The sequence below is a fragment of the Microtus oregoni genome, unplaced genomic scaffold (assembly GCF_018167655.1).
Source record: "Microtus oregoni isolate MIOR12 unplaced genomic scaffold, Mior012 000031F_ref0000149, whole genome shotgun sequence".
NCBI lineage: Eukaryota > Metazoa > Chordata > Mammalia > Rodentia > Cricetidae > Microtus > Microtus oregoni.
Genome location: NW_024543090.1, coordinates 19,870,468 through 19,885,934, shown reverse-complemented (window position 1 = coordinate 19,885,934; position 15,467 = coordinate 19,870,468). Strand labels below are relative to the sequence as shown.

Here is a 15,467-nt window from a genome sequence, read left to right as displayed (position 1 = left end):
GAAAAAATAAATTTCCGTGTGTGATTATTGAGGAGCTGAGGGGCAGGCCCCCAAAGAGTAAAGAGCCAAAAGAGTCAAACAAACACACACACACACACACACACACACACACACACACACACACACCCAACTACCATCCTATTTATAAAAAATTCTACAATAAGCTGAGCATGCTGACACACACCTGCAAGTCCATCACCTGGGAGACTGCAGGAGGTGACCACAAGTTAAAGCCAGCCTAGGCTACAGAGCAAGACCCCGCCCCAAACAAACAACAAAACTCCAGAGTAGCAAAGTGGCTTTGACAGACTTCTCATCAGCAGGTGCTTCTCGGAGGGGAGAGTGAGAGAGGAGAGAGTCAGGCGCTAGGACGAATGCACCGCTTTACTAGCACACTTTAGAATCCAAGCCTTCCCTCCAACTACATCCTCCGCAGGGATGTCAGTGCTGCGGGTGCCTCAATGGTAAAATGTGGGCTCGGTACTCAGGAGGCCCTGGAGCCATCGCAGAGAGAGAGAGAAGGCTGAAGGGCTGGCTCAGGAGGCTAAGGGGTTAAGAAAGCACACTGGCTGTTCTTGCAGAGCAGAGCGTACCCATGCTGGGCAGCTCACAGCAGCCTACAGCTCCAGCTCACAGGGATCAAAGCCCTTTCTGACCTCCCTGGGAACTTGTACTCACACACACATACTCACATATATACATATAATTGAAAACAAAAGAAAAAATAATTGAAAACAATTTTTTTTTAACAAAAAGGGAATCAGAGAGCAATGAATAAGTCCTTCAGAAGAGTTTTTTGTAGCGTTAACCAAAATGGGGAAGTAGAAAAAGGAGGGTCGTTTGGGAGTGAAGACATTTGTTATCTGACAACAGAATTACATCCAGATAAACCTGTCACAGTTGAAAATAAACTAAGTAGCCTGGCAGTTGTGGTGCGCACCTTTAATCCCAGCCCTTTACAGATCACTGTAAATCTGAGGCCAGCCTCGTCTACAGAGTGAGTTCCCAGGACAGCCAGGGCTACACAGAAAAATCCTGTCTCAATCAATCAACCAATAGTTATGTGATAATCTTTTTGTACACTGTGAAGATATGTCTTTGCCAAGGTGCCTTCTTAATGGTTTAATAAAAAGCTAAACAGCAGGAGGTACAGGCAGGACAGCCAGACACAGGACACTAGGAAAAAGAAAGATGGAGTAGCCAGGAGATGCAAAGGAAGCAAGACAAGACAAGAGGTAAAGTCACAAGACACGCAGACTAAGAGAAATGTTTGTACGAGCTCGTCAGTAACAAGCCTAAGCTATGGCTGAGCTTTTACAATTAATAATAAGTCTCTGTGTCATTATTGAGGAACCGGCGGTCCTGATGAAAAAGCCCGACCAAAAACAAACAATAAATAAATAAAACCCAAAGGAAAAGAAAAAAGTACCCTTGGTAACAGTGTATTAAATACATTTATCCTACCAAACACCACAAGTTAGCAACACGGCTCAGTCTCTCAGAGATGCAGGGTACCCCCCTCTCTGTGACCGCCCAGCATTTCAGAGCAATCCTATTGAGTATCCCTCCTCCTTGAAAAGACCAAAATTCAAAGTATGCTTTCTACCGAATGAGGATCATTCCCACAGCCACATAAAACCATAAGCTGAATCTTCTGAAGTTTGGGACTATCTACACCTGATTCGGGGAATAGCCATTGAGAAGGCAAGAGCTGTCAACGGTAGCTGGGAAACACAGCTGAGGGCAGAGATTGGGATGAAACACATCAGGGAGCCAGCACCAGTCAAGACAGTAGAGAAGTAAGGACAAGATCAAGTTGCAGGCGCCAGAAACAAGCATTAAGAATAAAATACCACTGGGCAAATGCTGTAATCCTAGCACTTGTTAGTCAGAGGCAGACAGATCTCTCTGAGTTCAAAGCCAGCCTGGAACTACATACTACATACAGAGTAACCCTGTCTCAAAAAAACAAAACAAAACAAAAAACCAAAACGAGAACAGAATACTATGTCTCTAAAGCATAATCATAAAAACACAGTTTTCAAAGACCTAAAGCAACGAGTATGGTTACACACTACATTTTAACCTGGAATAAACACCATCTCATGCAATTAAAAAGCTTGCAATCGCCAGGCGGTGGTGGCGCACGCCTTTAATCCCAGCACTTGGGAGGCAGAGGCAGGCATCTCAGTGAGTTCAAAGCTAGCCTGGTCTACAGGAGTAGGTTCCAGGACAGCCAGTGCTACAAAGAGACCCTGTGGTTGGACCCAAACCGCTCACTACGTGCTACACTACTACATACCGCTTCTGCTGCTGAAGAGTCCTGTTGCAGGCCGACTCCTGCTGTGCCAGAGCCCCCTGAAGTGTGGACATGATCCGGCCATGCCGCAAGGGTTGTACGTTTTCTTTACTCAGCTCCCACTCATCTCCCTCCAGGCACATGGCTTCACTGTGAACAAGGAACAGAAGCAGCCCTGAGACCAACACTGTTGCAGTACTAGACTGTCGCCATCTTTGGACAGGTGAGCTTTTCTGACCTTCAGTTGGACACAGGGAGCTGGAACCCTGGTAGCATTATCACACTCTTCAGCTTCTGAGCCTACTACCTGGTTTCTAAGTTTATACCTAATGGAAGTGAGAACTTGGGGGAGCTGTTGATAATATTATATGAATAAAGTTAAAGCCAGAAAAAATAATTTGTAAAATCATCATGTAGTTAGCAAAGTGGACTTTTTTTTTTTTTTGGTTTTTCGAGACAGGGTTCCTCTGTAGCTTTGGTACCTGTCCTGGAACTAGCTCTTGTAGACCAGGCTGGCCTCGAACTCACAGAGATCCGCCTGCCTCTGCCTCCCGAGTGCTGGGATTAAAGGCATGCGCCACCACCGCCCAGCCAAGTGGACTTTTTTTAAGCTAGAAGTTTATGTCTATGTCTAACAGGGAACAATCTAGTTTTATTCAAAATTAGTGTTACTCAGACTAATATGTCATATTTTAACTTTCAATTTAAAACAGAAATAAGCCGGGTGGTGGTGGTGCACACCTTTAATCCCAGCACTCGGGAGGCAGAGGCAGGTGGATCTCTGTGAGTTTGAGGCCAGCCTGGTCTACAGAGTTCCAGGGCAGTCAGGATTATACAAAGAAACCCTGTTTCAAAAAATAAGTAAACAAACAAACAAAACGGAGAAATAGAAGCCAGGCATGGTGGCCCAAGCCTTTAGTTCCAGCACTTAGGAGGCCAGCTAGGGCTATGTAGTGTGTAGTGAAACCCTGTCTTAAAAAAAAGAAAAGGAAAAAAGAAAAAAAAATCCAGAAATCTACCAATTCTAAAGATATCCACTGTTTTCAATCTTGCTCAGCAACCCCTTTCTCTAGGTTTTCACAGGTTTGTGGGTCTCCATCTTTTTCTGTTTTTCCTGTTTCTGCTATCAACACTGCAAACCAATAAATAAATCCCACTTAAGTGGAAGTCAGATGATTGTTTTGCTAAAAACTCTCCTTGTGATTTTTCCATTACAATCAAAATGGAAAGCCCAGCCATTACTGTGTTGGCATATTCACCTTGACATCGCCCCAGACTAGCTGGGGACAGTGTTCCGGGGACAATGACCATGCCAGCAGCAGCTTCCCTTCCTAAATTACTACAATATATGTACATGACTAGCTTTAAAAAAAAAATGGCACTCGGGAGGCAGAGGCAAGCGGATCTCTGTGAGTTCGAGGCAAGCCTGGTCTACATGAGCTAGTTCCCCAGGACAGGCACCAAAGCAACAGAGAAACCCTGTCTTGAAAAAAACCTAAAAAAAAAAAAGTTTATTTATTTACGTGTGTGTGTGTGTGTGTGTGTGTGTGTGTGTGCACCACAGCAAGTATGTGGAGGTCAAAGGACAACTTTTCAGAGTTCTCCTTCCACCATGTGGGGACCAAACTGAGGGCCTGAGGTCCCCAGTCTTGGTAGCTAGCAATCACCTCTATCTCCAAACCAGTGTCCATGACTAGTTCTAGTTTTGACCCAAATACCATCTCTTTAGTGTGGAGTCTGTTCAAATCTTTTTTTCCCTATCAGTGCTAGGGAACAAATCCAAGGCTTTGTGTATCTTGGACAAGGGCCCTACCCAAGTTACATCCTCAGATCCAAACCTTTCTGTACTGGCACCAATCCCACCTCCGATGCTACCTGCCATCTCTGGCTTTACACTTTTTAATACTGATTGCTATCTGATTTTTCTGATTTTAAATCTGTCTTAGTCACTGTTTCCCCCATTCCTCCCCAGAACTTAAGCTTCACAAGGGTTGGAATTTTATGTCTTTTATTGTCCACCTTCAATGTTCATGTGGTGATCAACATATTCTGTTGCATGAATAACAGCTTATGACATGGAAATGACCCAGCTATTGTGGATTCCATAATTAAAATGCATATTAAATTTTAACCTAGAAAAACTGTTCTATAATTTTATATATGAGGAAAACTAGCAAATGTTCTGCTTTTTAGATCTCTTTGCTACTGGCATAACGAAACACCTATTAGTTGAAAGCAGTTACTTTATAAGTAATTTGAATTCTCCCAGAACTCCAGCAAACTGCATTAGTATCTCAAGACCCCCCACATAACGCATGTTCAAAGTCAAGTAGCAGACTCAGAGCTCAAGGCAAATTCCAAGCTCTCCAAGTGTTGTCTCGCGGCTGGAAGCAGGGCTCCAAGCCATCAGGAAGGGGTCTCGGGAGCACCTGCTCTTCCCCGACCTCTGCGATCCTGCCCTCGCCCACTGAGCACCCAGCTGCAGCAGCTGGGCTCCGGGCCTCACCTCGCTGCAAGCTCTTCCTTCCTTGCCGCCGCCATCCTGCATTCCCGGTTCTTGCTCTCGCCAGTCCGCAGACCTTTTCCCCCCGGGTGCCGACGGTCCGACGTTCCTTCCTCAACCTTCAGCTCACCCTGGAGTTGCGGTGACCGTCTCCCCGTGCTCCCAGACTGAATGAAACACGCACCCAACTCCTTCCCAAAGCCTCCACCTCACGCCCCATCAAGCCTAAGCCGCCAAGTTTCAAATTTAACGGTCCCTCATTGTAGACGTGGCCACGCTCCGCGCTCCCCCTTCCAAAGCATTCTGGGGATTGTAGTTTATCCCGGGTCTAAACTCGCGCTGCGCTGTGCATAATGGGAGTTGTAGTTCCTGGATTAAGGTGCTAGTCTCAATGGCTTTTCAGGCGCTGCAGCGGGCTCGGACGCTAAGAATTCTCTTCAGATTCGCTCTGAGTTTCCTCTCTAAGACCAGTATTCGAATCCAGCGAGGGACACCTTAAGAACAAGGGTTTCTTTGATGTTTTGAGTGTTATGTCTTTGAGCACGTGACTGACCCAGTTCTTGGGTTGCCAGGTCTTGTTGTCTGCCCTAAGTCTCACACCTGTCCAGGGATCTTCAGGCCACTCTCACCCAACTGTTTCCCATAGAACCCCTGAATTTTAAAAAGTTAGATTCTAGTTCTCATTTTATCTCTTACACCTGTACTGGTTTAGCACTGCCCCCCTTTTCCCCAGCAAGACCTTTCGCCTGTACGACTTCTTAACTTTGACCAGCTTCTTTTAAAGTATCTTGGAAGTATCCCATTCATTCTTTCATTCAGGGTAGCCATATGTCCTGTAAACTATAATACAACACAGAATACAACAAGGCTAAGCCCTTGCTTGCTTCCCTGGGGCTAAAGGTGGTACTTGGTGGTACAAGCCTATATCTCAGCTTCTCAGGTGACTGAAATACAAGGATCAGGCGTTCATGGCGATTTCCAATGTTTTTGAGATGATCGTGAAAGTAGGGTACTTCCGCAGAAAAGCAGAAGTATAGGCCAGAAAGGAGTTTCCACTGAAGAGAAGAAAACCCCAGATTTTTCTGGAGAGTTCCCAAATACCCGGTCAGCAACAGTTACTACAGAGGAGCAGCCGGGCAGCAGCAAGCAGCCCTCAGTCCGGGGCCTCTATGGGTCTTTTCACCCTCTACTCCCTTCGTCTTGGCAACACGTTGGTTGGCTCATTATACCTCTGTCTTATTGGTTCCTCCACTTTAAGACACCTAAATCTACAAGTTCCTGCGGGCTGACTGGCTGATCTGTTGACAGAGGCCCCTGGGTGATACTGCTGTCCCAGCTGTAGCATTCTCTGATCTCGAACATTTTCTCTCCACCCCTGAATCTGTTCCTCTTGACCTTACTCCTACCCCAGAGAGAGACTCTCTTCGTTCGATTGCACCCTGTCTGCCTGCCCACCCCCCATTGGAGGGTAGGCCCCAGCTGGAATTGAATTGTCCAACATTGAACTTTTCTTGAAATAACATGGGGAGATTGAGGACCATTGGAGACACTGAATGCAGAGCACTTGAAGGGCAGTTCGGGAGATCCCTGGCCCACTATCCCAGTGATCCTGCACAGAAGATGACCTAATCTCCAAAGCCAGCAGAACCACCGCCACTTCCCTTCTCCATGGGTCCCTTGGTTTATGTTGCTTCTGGATCATTTCATTGCCTTCCTTTCAGCACAGTCTCCAAGCCAAGGCAGGGAGAAAACCATCCAGAGGTGGGTGTGTTACATAACACTCTTCCCCTAACAGCCCAAGACACTGGGAGGAGCACAGACCTCCCTGAACCAAGCTGGGTCTCTTTCTGGCTTCCTATCCAGGTTTTGGCTTTGACCTCTGTATCTGTTACTTTTCAGCAGCTGTGATAAAACACCATGGCCGCAGGCAATTTAGAGAAGAGTTTATCTTGGCCTGTGTTTCTAGAAGGAGTGGCATAATAGAGGGGGTGGCTTGGCAGCAGTCAGCAAGAGCAGGACTTTGGGAGATCGCATCTCCATCCACACACAGAAAGCAGAGGGCGGGTATAGGAGAAGGGAGAAAACTAGAAGTGGAACAGGCTATAGACTCCAAAGCCTGCCCTCAGTGACACTTCCTCCAGCAAGACTCTGCCTCTTAAAGGTTCCATAACCTCCATCAATACCACCAACAACTAGGAACTAGAGTTCAAATACCTGAGCCTATGGGGGGACATTCTCATTCCAACCACTACAATCCCAATCACTACAAATAAACGGAAAGGGCCTCGTTTTCCTAGTTGACTTGGAGTACTGTGCACCCACCTTTCTACTCACAGTGGGTATTCGGAGAGAGAGCTGGGGATGTTTGGTAACTCTGGTCCATGTTTTCAGCTGGAGACTGTGCACTGTATAGGCTGGCTTCTGCCAGGAGTGCGAACGTGAGAAAACCTTCCCTACGAGGACAAGCCCATGTTTTCCTCCACAATTATAAACAGAAGAATGGACCAGCAGACTCCTATCGTCAGATGCTCTTGGTTAGGAGCCTCCTCCCTGGAATGTATGGACCAGGCAACAGGACATGACAACTTTTGCTCTTCATCAAAAGCTCAGCACCTGCCCTGATGCAGGAGCTCAACAAATACTGGTTAGCTGACTAACAAGCACAAACACAGGACAATAGTTAGCATGTGGCCTTGTGAGATCATGAAAATGATATATGTTCACTCAACAAACAGTCCTTGAATATTTTTTGTCAGCTGCTAGGCTAGGCACTGGAGAGCTAACCACGAAGAAAGCCTAAGTCCTGTGAGCGGGAACAGCAACCTGTAACACCCCTACCGTTAGGGGCACAGGAGAGGCTGCGGCTCTTCCCCCATTTGTGGAAACCCTTAGGACAGAGGCCACAGAGTGTGAGTGGCTAAGAGGGATACTGACAAACCAAAGGGGGATCGATCGTAAAGGAGAGAAAATAAGAGCACACTGGCCACCTGTGTAAGGTCCTGGCAGGAGCTACCCTGGCCCCTGGCTCATAGCCTAGTGAGCACAAGGCCAGAGGCCAAACCTAGCTGGCAAGGCTACACCCTATTTTAGGCTGGAGAGCAAACCCTTTTGCTCAGGTTTGGGGAAGAGGGTGTCTAGCTGCAGTCCGGGTACTCCTCTGAGCTCTCAGGTGGCTCTGCTTTGGAGCCACGTAGTCCACTAGTCCTGAGGTGGGACAGAAGCAGGCAGGGCACAGAATGGGCACTACACACACACACACACCCCGAGGATGTATTCCCTTCCTCACCCCAGACATAACTCTCTGATGCCAAACTGTTTTCATTGGTTTGCTTTACCAAGAGTGCCAGGGCCCAGGAGAACTGGCCCAGCTGGTCCAACTGGTTGGAGGGCTTCTGGGTCCCTCTTGTGCCACTGCTTTGCTGCCCACGGCATGGACACTGGCTGAGGAAGTCCAGACTCATGCCTGCTGTCTTGCTATATCTCCTGCCCCTACCAACCAGAAGGGAGAGGATGCGATAAAGAGCTCCACAATGTTTTCACCATGCATCCTTCCTGGCTTCCTGGGTCCATCTGTAGACAGGCAAACTGCATGTCCCCGAGGTCTTATGAGGGGAAGGACTCCCCTGGTTGCAAAGAACACTTCTCTCCAGCACCACGCTCCAAGGCACCCTAACCTCAGAGTGTTAGAGGGTGTTTGCTCAAGGATGTTCCTATTTGTTATGAGGCAAAAGAAGCTCGCGGGGCTTTCAGAGGAAGTCTTGCAAAGTGGGGGATAATTCCATCTAATACCAGAGTGTCCCACCCAAAATGTCAGCATCTCCCTGCCACATTCACACTCTAAGAAACACTACATGTGGGCCCACTTTTTTTTGTTTTTTTCAAGGAAAGGTAATTTGAATAAACACTACAGCTGTAGTGGCTGGAGAGATAATTCGGTGTTTAAGAGCACTGGTCGCTTTTCCAGAGGTCTTGAGTTCGATTCCCAGCAATCATATGGTGGCTCACAACATCTATAGCGAAATCCAATGCCCTCTTCTGGCATAAAGTCATACGTGCAAACAGAGCACTCAGACAAAAAATAAGTAAATCTTGGGTCTGGAGAGATGGCTCGGAGGGTAAGAGCAATGGCTGCTCTTCCAGAGGTCCCGAGTTCAATTGCCAGCAAACACATGGTGGTTCACAACCATCTGTAATGAGACCTGGTGCCTTCCTTGCCAGCAGTACATTGTATGCTTAATAAATAAATAAATCTTAAAAAAAAAATAAGTAAATCTTAAAAACAAACAAAATGACACTCCAGCTGTGCTTCCCTAACCTTATTGCGCAGATGAATCATTCAGACCTTAGCTCTGTAGGTCTGCGGACTGGCAGGAGATCCAGGAGTTCTGACAAGCTTTCGGTATTGTACAGGCTGCAAGTCTGTAGACAAGACTCTGCTGAGCAAGGTTCTTTAGCACAAACGTGCGTGTACTTTCTTTCAGGGACATTTATATCTGGAAGACACTTTATCTGCAGAATTTATTGAGTTTACAAACTCGGTCTCTCTGCATGTCCAACGTATTGGAATAACCGGAGAGCCCCGAGCTCAATTAGAAAAGGGTTTATAGCAGTAAAGGTGGGGGTGAGGGGTTTCTGAGGTTTTAAGACCCCTGATTGGCTGACTTTTGTCTAGGGTTTCCTGGTGACTGAGTGCTGGTAGGTGTTTCTATCTACAGTGCTTGGAACACCAGGAATTTCCTTTGAATGGTCTGTTCTTGGGTGGGAGTCGGGCAATCTCAGCTTGTAGTCTCTCCTGCAGCCCGGCCTTGTCTCAGGGTAAACAACTGAGATGCCAGCCTGCACTGAAATTCCTCGAAGGCCAGAGTCCTGGGTGATCACAGTTGGAGGCCTGCACCACCACCCGGTGGCCGGCCTCACTTTCTCATAGTCCAAGCTTGCAGCAACTAGTCTCCTGAAAATGAGAACTCACTCACTACCTCAAGAATTAACTTGGAGCCGGGCGGTGGTGGCGCACGCCTTTAATCCCAGCACTCGGGAGGCAGAGGCAGGCGGATCTCTGTGAGTTCGAGACCAGCCTGGTCTACAGAGCTAGTTCCAGGACAGGCTCCAAAGCCGCAGAGAAACCCTGTCTCAAAAAACCAAAAAAAAAAAAAAAAAAAAAAAAAAAAAGAAAGCATTTAATTGGGGCTTGCTTACAATTCAGAGGTTTAGTCATTATCATCATGGTGGGCAGCGCAGTAGCAGGCAGGCAGATGTGGTGCTAGAGAAGTAGCTAAGAGTTCTACTTCTGGATCCTTAGGCTTTTGAAATCTCAAGGCCCAAGTGACACACTTCCTCCAAGGCCATACCTGCTAATCCTTCTCAAGTAGTGCTGTTCCCTGATGACTAAGCATTGACACGCAGGAGCCTATGGGGGGAGGGCACTCTTACTCCAACCACCTGATGCCCTTTCTGTGTTTGCTAAATGCATCGGATTCATGGCTGCATTGTTTTTGTATGATAATGAGAGTTCGGGTAACCTCTTACACTGTAAGGCTTGCTATTCAAGGTAACCCGAATCCAGGTTCCTTACTATGGCTCCTCATATTGCTCTAGAATAAATACCCCTTAATCCCTTTTCAACAAGAGCTGTGTTCTTCACTTGCAGGCTCTCCTTACCAAGACTGCCCCAAGGGCAGTCAAGTTTCAACATGTGTTTTGTAGAACACACATCATTTTTTTTAAAAAAATTAAAGATTTATTTTATTATTTTTTAATAATAAACTAATAATATTTATTAGTTTGTGGCAGGGAATGGGTATAGGTGCCCAAGAGTCCAGACAAGGGTGGGGGATCAGCTGATTTTGAGACTGACATGGGTGCTGGAAACTGAGCTCAGGTCCCCAGCAAGAGCAGCAAATGCTCTGAGCCATCATCTCTCCAGCCAGGTGTGAGCCTCCAGGGCCCATACCTGCAACTTCAGCACTTGGAGTCTGAGGCAGGAGGTTGTAAATTTGAGACCCGGACTGGGATGAGATTCTATTTCAACAAACAAACACACACCACCATTTAAAACAAACAAACAAGCAAACAAGTGATGGAGGAAGGTCATTGGCTAATAAATGAACTGCCTTGGCCCATTTTATTGGTTATAGGATAGGTGGGAGGAGTAAACAGAACAGAACGCTGGGAGGAAGAGGAAGTGAGGTCAGACTCGACTGCTCTTCTCTCTGGAGCAGACGCCTGAGAGAGACGCCATGCCCTGCTCCCGGGATGAAGCTCCGACCCAGGATGGACATAGGCTAGAATCTTCCCAGTAAGCGCACCTTGGGGTGCTACACACAGATGATTAGAAATGGGCTAAATTAATATGTGAGAATTAGCCTAGAAGAGAATGGGCCAAGCAGTGATTAAATGAATACAGTTTGTGTGTTGTTATTTCGGGGCATAAGCTAAGCTAGCCGTGCGGGCGGCTGGGGTGCTGGGGACGCAGCCCTGCCGCCCTTATTACTACAAACAAGTGAAGGAAAAAGAGGGAAAAGGAAAAGAAAATTTGATCAGTAGGGCAGCAGATGGGAGCAGGGGGAAGGGGGAGTGTGAGTAGGAGGAGGTGGGGGGACCACACTTTAGTACTAGGTGATTCTTTCTGAACGTTCCTTATGGTATTATGGTTTATATAAACACAAAAGAGAGGTAATTACACCATCAGTTGTGATGGGGGGGGCAATTACTTTGGTGACAAAATATCCTCCTCCTCCTCTTCTTCTTTTATGGTTATTTGATTATAGGTGTACATCACTATACCTGTTTTTGATGATGGCATTTGCTTTAGCACCTTTTCTTTTTCTTTTTTTAAATTTTTTTTTTCCAGACAGGGTTTCTCTGTGTAGCTTTGGGGCCTGTCCTGGAACTAGCTCTTGTAGACCAGGGTGGCCTCAAACTCACAGAGATCCACCTGCCTCTACTTCCCGAGTGCTGGGATTAAAGGCTTGCACCACCACCCTCTTTTTTTATTATTATTATATAATTTATTTTTGTTTTATGTCCATTGGTGTTTTGCCTACATGAATATCTATGTCTGTCTTTCTTTCTTTCTTTCTTTCTTTCTTTCTTTCTTTCTTTCTAAGCAGGATCTCCAAGTAGGCCCTAGTCTAATTGTCGAGGGCAGCATCTTGTGAAAAGACCATTGCAATGTAGTACAGTGCTGAAGGCACATGGAGGGGGAGAGGAAACTCCTGGGTTGTTGCTATGGCAGACTTCACAGAAGAGGCTTCGGGTTGTGTTTTGAGTCTGCCTCTGCATCTGTGGTCTGGATATTTCTCAGCATGCTGAGGAACTGGACACAAAGAAGCTTTAGAGACAGACAGTCTGTCCTCCAGCTCGTCCCTGTTGAAGTCATTCTTCCTTATCGCCATGTATCAGTTATCACCAGCACGCACTCCCCTGTTCATTGCTATGCTGGGCACAGGTTGCTTCCTCAGCCCTGACGATGACATCATCCCAGACGCTGTCTGTCTGCGTGGCTTCACCATCAACCCTCTGCCCTCTCCTGAAATGACAGGATGACGGTTGGGGACATGTCCTAGCTGCTTTTCTGTTGCTGTGATAAGACACTGATCAAAAGTGACTTGTGGGGGAGTGTTCTCCCATCTTACAGATGATACCATTAGTAAGGGAAGCCTGAACACGGAACTCAGTCAGGAACCTGGAGGCAGAAACTGAGGGAGAGGCCATAGAGGAACACTGCTTACTGGCTAGCTCTCCTGATTTCCATTTTGATACAGCCCAGGACCACCTGACCAGGAATGATACCACTCACCGTGGTTGAGTCATCTTATATCAAACCTCATTCAAGAAAGTGGTCAAAAAAAAAAAAAAAAAGGCCGGGCGGTGGTGGCGCACGCCTTTAATCCCAGCACTCGGGAGGCAGAGGCAGGCGGATTTCTGTGAGTTCGAGACCAGCCTGGTCTACAAGAGCTAGTTCCAGGACAGGCTCCAAAACCACAGAGAAACCCTGTCTCGAAAAACCAAAAAAAAAAAAAAAAAAGAAAGAAAGAAAGAAAGAAAATAAGAAGGAAAGAGAAAAAATGTTCCACAGACATGCCCAAGGGCCAAAGCATACCCGGGTGTCAATGTGCCTTCATCAGGGTGATCATTGTTTGCCCACCTCTGTACGCTGTTCTGCTGCCCAGTGTCTTAGTCTCTCTCGTCCCTGTGCTCAACCCAAACAGAAATCTGAAGATGGAGGAGGGAGAGGAGATACAGTTGACAGACCCTCCTACCCTTCTGCCTGTCTTGGAGATAGTGGTGACGTCAGGAGCTGGGCTGTATCATGTGACCATGGGATAAAAACAGGAAGGCACAAACTAGTACGCTAAAGAGAAGCGGACAACAAAAGCAGAGCTTCCTGCAAAGCCGCCCCGGGCTTCTCAATACGTAGGGAATATTCCTTACTTAACCCACGTTTCCTGGCTCTCTGTTATAGGAACAAATTCACTTCTCCTTCTCCCTCTCCCCCTCTCCCCCTCCTTCCATCCCCCACCCCCAGTGTGTATGTGTGTGTGTGTGTGTGTGTGTTGGTCTGCCACTGTGTGTGTGTGGCGGTCAGAGGAAACCCTCTGCTGTTGGTCTTGCCTTCCCCTTATTTGAAACAGGGTTTCTTTATTGTCAGTGTGCTGTGTATACAGGGTATAGTGTTGTGAGCTTCAAGGACTCCTGACTCCACCTCTTGCCCCATTTTAGCAGTGTTGGGATTACAGACACATGCTACCGTGCCCAGCTTTATAGGACTTCTGGATATTCAAACTTGGCTTCTCGTATGTACACAAGTAGCTGAGCCATCTCCCAGGTCGCGTTTCTAATGGAAACATCTAGAGAAGGCCAGTCAAAGACCTAGCAGGAAACCAATGACGTGCTATTAGTGACATGAGTCAAGATGGTTTACAGTGTTCAGAGCAGGGTGAGAAGGGAACGGTTGCCCCTAGTTCTGATGGTACAAGATAAGACAGTCACCCAGGAGCTCGCTGCAGAACAGCAAAGGCAGGGCCTGGCAGGGCAGCTCCTGATGAGCCTCCAACAATCATGGCACCTCAGAGGATGCCTCCTCCAACTTTCTAGTTTCCACCCAAGGCTTCCTGTTGGCCAAATGAACTAGAAGTTGGGCAAAAAGACTAGCTGACATAGGCCTTTCAGGGAGAGGCTGTTAGGAAAGAGTTGAGGAGGAAGCAAGTAGGGTAAACAAGGGGGGAAGGTGTTCCTGGGAAGAGGGGACCTCACAATCAAATCCAGTGAAGGGTTCTCCTGCTACTTCCCCTACAATGGAATTTTCTACTGACAAGAAATTTGCTTTCTGCCAGGCTTGGTAGTCCCGGAGCTGGGAGCCTGTTTCTTGACTACCATCACTGATAGTGAGACGTCTGTGAGTCACCAGGTGTCCCCTGTCTGATTTGTTTGTGGGGAAGTTAGATATGAGATAGTGCATGAAGTCACTGTAACTACCACCAACTCACATTTTCTGGAATAATGGCTACCCCATGCTTATTCCATGCTTCTTACTTGTTTATCCTTGTTTTAATGATTCTTTTGTGTTTTTGTCATTTACTATTAATAGTTTCAAATTATTCTTGGGGCTAAATGGAGTGTGAGCAAAGTCCAGACTGGCCAGGTGGTAGCGGTGCACACCTTTAATTCCAGCACTCAGGACAGAGGCAGGTGGATCTCTGTGAATTTGAGGCCAATTTGGTCTACAGAGTGAGTTCCAGGGCAGGCTCCAAAGCTACACAGAGAAACTGTCTTGAACAACAACAACTAACGGTCCAAGCTGGGCTCAAACAATGTAGCCTTGAATGGCCATGAACCCCTGATTCTTCTGCTTCTATCTCCTCAGTGTTGGTATTGCAGGTATATGTCACCACCATTGTCAATAAGCCTTACCTTGGCTCTGGGTAATAGATATACCAGGAAGCCCTGGCTTCAGTAAGATGGCTACTTCTCAGTTAGTCAATGTCTATGGTAGGCAGTCATGCCAGGGATGGCAGATTTGTTCTACAGATTCACTGCGCTTTGGCCCTTTTATAGATTTCCTGCTGAGACTCTCTCCAAGAGATCTTTGGCTAAGCAGAGCACCAGCTGGAGTCTCACCCACGACCTTGACTCCAGTGTCACCAAGAGTGCTGCTGAGTGAACACTGCAGAGGCCTGGTGCTGTCTGCATGCTTGGACCCAACGAATGTCTTAGGCTTGGGATGAAGTTTGCCCCCCACGCCCCCCAGCTTGAGGATCATATGGGGTGTTGGGGAGATATGGCACCATCCAGGCTTCAAGGAAAGAAAAAGTCTCTTTTAGAAGCAAAACCCCAGGCAGGGTCTGTATTAGTTCATTACTGTCACCAATAACATACTACAAACTGATTAAATAATAAAGAAACAAGTTTGGGGCTGGGGGTATAGCTAAGTTTGTAAAAGGCTGGACTAGCATGCACAAAGCCCTGGGTTTGATCTGCAACACCTCATAAAGCACGCCCCGTGACACTTGCTTATAATCCTAGCATTTAGGAAATCGGAGGTAGGAGGATTACAAATTCAAGGTCTCTCTTGTCCAGGCAGAGTTAGAGGCCAGCAAGGGTTACATGAAACTGACTCAAGAAAGGAGGGAAGGTAACAGTGAGAGAAGGAAAGGAAGGGGAGAA

The 15,467-nt window shown here is 47.0% G+C and overlaps 1 protein-coding gene across 1 annotated transcript in view; it reads right to left on the bottom strand.

Annotated features, from left to right (window-relative positions):
- Bub1b (BUB1 mitotic checkpoint serine/threonine kinase B) overlaps positions 1 to 5,026 on the bottom strand; it is a 54,304-nt gene extending 49,278 nt beyond the window's left edge. Inside the window, exons 1-2 of the mRNA XM_041678954.1 lie at positions 4,806 to 5,026; positions 2,303 to 2,449 (exon numbers count right to left, since the gene is read on the bottom strand). Of these exons, the coding sequence (XP_041534888.1) occupies positions 2,303 to 2,449; positions 4,806 to 4,840 (182 nt within the window). The 5' untranslated portion in view covers positions 4,841 to 5,026. The remainder of the gene's footprint in view (positions 1 to 2,302; positions 2,450 to 4,805) is intronic.
- Between the last annotated feature and the right edge of the window lie 10,441 nt (positions 5,027 to 15,467).